Source organism: Periplaneta americana, chromosome 6 (assembly GCF_040183065.1).
Source record: "Periplaneta americana isolate PAMFEO1 chromosome 6, P.americana_PAMFEO1_priV1, whole genome shotgun sequence".
In the NCBI taxonomy this organism is placed as follows: domain Eukaryota; kingdom Metazoa; phylum Arthropoda; class Insecta; order Blattodea; family Blattidae; genus Periplaneta; species Periplaneta americana.
This window is the reverse complement of record NC_091122.1, coordinates 89,687,089-89,694,139: the sequence shown is the minus strand read 5'-3', so window position 1 is coordinate 89,694,139 and position 7,051 is coordinate 89,687,089. Positions and strand designations below refer to the sequence as shown.

General features: G+C 35.8%; 1 protein-coding gene across 3 annotated transcripts in view; it reads left to right on the top strand.

The window, feature by feature from the left end:
* Positions 1–4,426: 4,426 nt before the first annotated feature.
* LOC138701475 (uncharacterized) overlaps positions 4,427–7,051 on the top strand; it is an 87,044-nt gene continuing 84,419 nt past the window's right edge. For all 3 annotated transcript variants that reach the window (XM_069828373.1, XM_069828372.1, XM_069828371.1), the window contains exon 1: positions 4,427–4,565. In XM_069828373.1, the coding sequence (XP_069684474.1) occupies positions 4,521–4,565 (45 nt within the window). In that variant the 5' untranslated portion in view covers positions 4,427–4,520. The remainder of the gene's footprint in view (positions 4,566–7,051) is intronic.

Here is a 7,051-nt window from a genome sequence, read left to right as displayed (position 1 = left end):
TCTTTTCGTGAAAGTGGTGGCGGCCGATCAAGCCTCATTATTTCGGCCCATAGCAAGATTTCTGTACATTTGCCAGGAAAATTTATTTGAAGAAAATTATTACCCGTAAAACGTACTTCAATTCTATCTACTTTTTATTAATTTAGTGTGTATCTGAAATTACCTACCCTATTTTGAGTTTAGGTCTAACATGGAAAAAGAGAGAATTAAATACAGGAAACACAGTGCAATCAACTTATTGCAACCGCCAAAATGGTGAGGGAGCAGACAGTATCTAGCTATAAAGCCATAAAAAATGGATGTGTCGTGGAATTCACTCAAAGATTTCATGAGCAGAAATGATGGTAATGGAAATCAGACTCCTAAAGTAGGAAGGCTTTTTGCTCTTACGTCTGATCTGGAAGTACGTCTGTATATTAATTATACGTAGTGGATCGGAAAGTAACGTACAATACTTAAAAGAACCCGTTTAATAGGTAAAAAAAAAAAAAAAACCAAACGAACTCATATCTTTCAGCTATTTTTCTACATAAGCGCCAAGTTTCTCAACACATTTCTCCCATCGTGGTACCAGTTTCAGTATACCCTGTTCATAGAAGTCCGTATAGCCATCTGCGGACAGTTGATTGCACTTCTGCATCGGTCGCAAAGCAATGGTCGGCCAGGAATTTCTTCATGGGACCAAACAGATGAAAGTTCGACGGTGCAAGGTTTGGACTGTATGGTGGATGCTGGAGCAGCTCCCAATCAAATGTGTTGATTTTCTCACGAACAGAAGCCGCAACATGGGAGCGAGCATTATTATGAAGACGTTTGACATCGTCAGTATTAATATTACGGCGTTTGCCACGAAGGGCACGACACAACTTTACCAACGTTTGAATGTAGATTACAGCATTCACAGTATTCTCGTGTTTAGCAAAGTCCACCAACAAAACACTGTCACAAGCACTTTCTTTGCAGATTGCGTCACTTTGAATTTTTTCTTTACTGGGGAAGCAGCATGTTTCCACTCTATAGAGGCCTGCTTTGTTTCGGGCGTGTAGTGGTACTCCCAGGACTCATCACCGGTGACAATTGCTTCCAGAAAGTCATGCCCTTTTGCAGCGTAATGCCTTAGTGGTCTAAGCATGTCATCATTCGCTGATCCTTGTGGTCGTCTGTCAAGTTCTTAGGCACCCAGCGGGCGCTAACTTTATGAAATTCCAATGTGTCATGCACGATATCGCACACCACACCGTATGAAATGTTGAACTGCTGAGATAAGGTTCGCAGTTGGACCCGCCGGTCGTTCAAAATTTCCACCTGAATGCCTGTGACATTCCGCTGGGTTGCAGCTGTTGCCGGCCGCCCGGAACGTGGCGAATCACAAAGGTTCTCACGCTGTCTGAGATGAATGCGCACCACCTTGAGATATTGCTACAGTCCATACAGTCTTCCCCGTACAGCCACACATGTCCGTGTGAATTTCACTCGGGTTATGTCTTTTAGCCCATAAAAATCGCACAACACTTCGCTGCTCTTCACAAGTTGACGACAGTAACATGAGTGCCATCTTTGTTGCGTAGTTCACGCACACGCTTCTCTCGCTAGAGCTGCACATGCAAAACAAATTGTGTCTGTAATGAAAACTTCAAACTATATCTCGGTGAAATGTCAACATCCCAGCCGCAATACCGACGCAGAAAAAAAAATATTGTGCGTTGCTTTCCGATCCACGTATTATACAAATGCAATAGTTGAGATTTGGCTTGACGATGCCAATTATGAAAGTGGCATACCAGATGGCCAGGAGTGTCGGGCGAGAATATTTGTTGAATTCAGATAGCGAAAGTGCTAGTAAATGATGGTAGTTTCATTTTAAACAGAGATAGCTACAATTTCACAGTAAGGGCTCCTAAAAATCTTGCTGCCGAGAACTCGCAAGAGTCGTAAATTTGTTTATGTTTCATGTTTTTAACTTTATTAGCACGGACGATCTCCAATTTTTACACCAACAGTCCCTGTAAAATATTCAAACGATCTCTTATTTTTACATCAACAGTCCCTGTAAAATATTCAAATCAATCAAAATAGGCCTATCACTACATAACAGTCATAAATATGTTTATGTTTCATATTTTATTCTTTGTTTCATGTGTTGTTCTTTATTGAGCCTAATATATTTCAAGAAGAAGATTTTTCTTTTTCATAAACAATCCTATGAACTATTGAAACTGATGAAAATAATATTCTATATCATTGAAATACATTTGTAGGCTTGCATAAATAAGAAGTCATCAAATAGTTTAATGTTTAAAAACACTATTGTGAATTTATATAAATATACAGTAGGCCTAATATAAAAGAACTATGTATTCCTTTCATTCACGAAATTGCCTTACCACTATCATGAAATTAGACACCCCTATCATGAAATTACCTACCAAACACGCACTTTTCAATCCTATTTTCTGTTAATAATTAAAATTTAAAAAATGGAAAATACACTCTCTGTTATATATTTTGTTACAATAATGTCATAGAAATATAAAAAATATAATATAATTCCCAAAATGGGGAAAAACTAGCTATAATATTAAAATATCACGAAAATACCTTTCCTTACCCTACATTTTAATTTCATCCGATTATCTATCTTGCTTTTCTATAAATATTTCAGATGCCTAGGAAGCCAGTTTTGATTTGAACGTGGCAATCCCATAACCACACTGTTCTCCTGAATTTTTTGTTATAAACTTTTTTAAATATAACTTAAAATAAATATAACTATAGAAAACAAGTTAAGAATTTAAACTATACAAGAAAATATATATTAACAAATGAAACTATCGACATAATTAGAATATAGTATGAGGCTGTAAATACACTTAGACCAAGTATAAAGATTATAGCCTATGAAAAAGTGCAAAAACATACCTTTCACATAATATGCAACAAAACACATCATTATCTATTAAGTATGTGCCAATTATCCTAAATACAATGAAATTTAAAACCTATAAATACGAAGTAAAAAGAAACATGTTTATAACTAATTAAAAATAAATAAATAAATAAATAAATAAATAAATAAATAAATAAATAAATAAAAATAAAATAAAATAAAATAAAATAAAATAAAATAAAATAAAATAAAATAAAATAAACAAATCTTGAAAACCCACAGAATGTGTGTGTTCATATACAAATTATAGATAGTTCTGACATATAGCATGTATACCGAGTCTTCAAGAAAACTGAAACATTTATGGGATCATGAAATAGGTGTTTACAATGAATCACAATCTTAAAAAAATCAACTGAGTGATACAAATGGCAGGCGAGATGCTACAACTTGACTGGAACAACATTTCTGCTAGACCACAAACAAGAAGTAAGACTGTAACAATGTAGTTTATAAAATATTGAATATCGAGAAGAATTGTCAATCACTTTGTTATCATTAACTGTAAAAACTGCCAAAGACTGCAGCCATTTTATTATTTTTATTCTTGTTTTTTTTTAAATCGCTAATAGGTCTACACACTTAGTTTATGATACATAAACAATGAACGTCTGGTACGATCGTGAATATAATGCCATTGACACATGCTTATGTTATAACTTATAACATTAATTTACATTGAACATCGACATTAGCACAAACATATGCTTTTGTATTGTAGGCCTCCGCTTGACAGTTATTTACAGTTTTACCGACCCAAGACTTCGACTTTCTATGTAGATAGCTCTGGTTGTTTCCATCACGTACGGCGTTCGTTCACAGATACAGTGATAGTACAATAATCATTTTGGTTAGTTCCATAATGCTTTACTCTCTAACGTAATACATACTGATCTTTTGGACTCGGAATTGATTTCCAATAACAAATTGGATAATTTCCTAATTCTATACATTCTAACGAGATATTAAAAGTTTTGATAAAATATTTCATTCGTTTTTTTCTTTAAGTTAATAATTGTTTTATGCCAACTGAGTAATTAATAACTTATATATAATAAGAAAGTATGTACGGTATGTGTAATTTCCATTGCACTAAGTAATTATTTCTAAAACGTATTAAATATAAATATGACAGAATCAAAAAGTATAACGTGACAGAAAGACACGTTTGAGCCCAGTATACTTTGTCCTTTCGCTCGGCAGGAAGATTATAAAGCGTAACATATTCACACGCGAGTTTATTATCCACCGGATGCTTTTTTTTTTTTTAAACATGAATTGATTACCATAGATGAAAAAAACATGGCTGAAATGATGCTTCGGCATTGATGATGACAAATCTGAAACCAAGATCTCATAGTTATTATTTTCATTATGTTTCTAATTTTTTGTACTCTTGCTAGATGTATCAGATAATATTTTCCCAGAAATTACAATGAAGATAGTTATCGTAATTACAGCAGTATTATGAGGTTACGTGTACAGGTATGTATATATATATAAATCAAACGCCTAGGACTATATTAAACACTGTCTGTGTCGCATCAGCAAGAAGAATACATCAAAAACAACCATGAAATTCTTTGTTGGACTTTTGTTTTCCATCATTATCGCAGTGGTGAGTCTGACTATTCTTTAAAACCAACTTAATTTTATCAACTGTCGATATTTTCTTTCATTCATTAGGAAATTTCGAGAATCACCCCAACATTTAGACTACATGGTCCGTCAATGCTTTTTCACTTTAGTGTGTACCGTATATTATTACCCTTTTTCCCTTGAAATTATTCAGTCTGCTTCACAGGGAGCTTCACCTGAAAGCCAGATTTGCATAATATATACGTCACTGTAGGTATGTTAACAGAAAACCACAATTCAAGTCACACAGAGTTTGTGTGCACTCAAAGTTGAGTTTCTGACGCCTTGTCAGCCCACTTGAGTTGTGTGGATATAAAGGGAAAAATTGGGACGGGGTCTGGTTTAGTTCTTGGATAGCTCAGTCGGTAGAGCATTCGTGCGCTAGGCGAAGGGTCTCGGGATCGATACCCGGCCCCGGAACAATTTTCCTCTTGAAATTATTAAAGTACTTAAGTTTGACGAGAGGTCCAGGTGCAAGTTTCTGGACAGTAGGCATTTGGGGGTTTGTACCGCACCAGCAAGAAAGCATTTTTACTGCCAGTAGAGATTATTGTCGAAGAAGAACATAATTAACAATTGGCCTAGTTCTTCTGTAGAATTATCGAACTGGGAAATGAAAAAAACAAATACGTGGAAAATAAAGTTTAGCGTATACTTGAAAATTAAAAATCACAACACCGCAAAGAATATGAACAACGTTGTAAGGTATCAAATATCGAAAACTGTCAATTGATCTCCCACGTCGTCCTTATGTTAAATTTTCTCTAACTGTAAGCTAATTTAATTTAATTTGGAGAAAATCTGACTACTAGAATTTTATAATAATTAAGAAAACAGTTTCTCATGCAGGTTATCTACTGCGGCAAATAAATAACTATTCTGAGTAAGTTTTAGGAAACTATGAATGTAAGTAAAACTACTGCCTGCTTCGATATGAATAGTACAATCACTCGCGAAGTCTGGGGAACATGGTAGGAGAGCAATGATTGCTTTCGGGCCAGAAACTCTGTTTCTCCTGTGACCTGGCGCTTTGTCTTGGAGCAAATGCCATGTAAAAATAAATCCGAGACGCGAAAGCCCTTGAAGAGATCTGGCCGACCAGCCAGCTGCTGGTCTCACTCCACACGTTTTAGCAGAGGTGAACGATCACTCTATCAGAAGAGAGGTATCGTATGGGTAGCACGATGTTCCCCCAGCCGTTACAGCTAGCTCACAAATTAGCATGTGCCAGAGTCCCTTCACAGTTGCTCCAGGACTCTCTTCAGTTGCAGAGAGTAGGACAAGAGATGAAAATCAGCATTATCTTGATTTTTGATTTCTCGAAGCGCAGTTTCTTTACTTTCTTTGTGTTTTAGACTTCCATTCTGCACTGTAGTGCCTTGTTTCAGGATCGAACTCTTCGCACAATTTTTGATGGCGGTTACGTATGATGGGAATTTTACATGAAGCAAGTAAAGAGATAGATTTGGAAGTACATCCCGAAAAGACAAAGTGTATGATTATGTCTCGTGACCAGAATATTGTGGAGTTGGAAAAATTCAAATATCTTGAAGCAACAGTAACAAATATAAATGACACTCGGATGGAAATTAAACACAGAATAAATATGGGAAATGCCTGTTATTATTCGGTTGAGAAACTTTTATCATCCAGTCTGTTCTCAAAAAAGCTGAAAGATAGAATTTATAAAACAGTTATATTACCGGTTGTTCTGTATGGTTGTGGAACTTGAACTCTCACTTTGAGAGAGGAACAGAGGTTAAGGGTGTTTGAGAATAAGATTCTTAGGAAAATATTTGGGGCTAAGAAGTTACAGGAGAATGGAGAAAGTTACATAACGCAGAACTGCATGCATTTTATTCTTCACCTGACAATTAGGAACATTAAATCCAGACGTTTGAGATGGGCAGGACTTGTAGCACGTATGGGCGAATCCAGAAATGCATATAGAGTATTAGTTGGGAGGCCGGAGGGAATAAGACTTTTGGGGAGGCCGAGGCGTAGATGGGAGGATAATATTAAAATGGATTTGAGGGAGGTGGGATATGATGGCAGAAACTGGATTATTCTTGCACAGGATAGGAACTGATAGCGGGCTTATGTGAGGGTGGAAACGAACCTTCGCGTTCTTTAAAAGCCATAAGTAAGTGAATAAGTAAGTAAGGTTACGTTTGATACCAAGGCTTTGTGTTTCTTCGGGCGCTTTTAATTGTGTCTTGCAGTAAGAAACAAATCGTACTCAGAAATTCCTTTTGCTTATATTTTAGACTACAATATGGCACATAGTTTTGCTTATTGAAATCATTTGCGGACATTTTCAGTAACAAAAGGTTTAATTTTCAAGTCTACCAAAGTATACGGTATCAGGACTATTTTCCGTTACCATGTTCGATTTTTTAATTAATGACGTAATATGACGTCAATAACTGCCTTCATTGATATGTCAATTATGAAGAATAGTCAGGT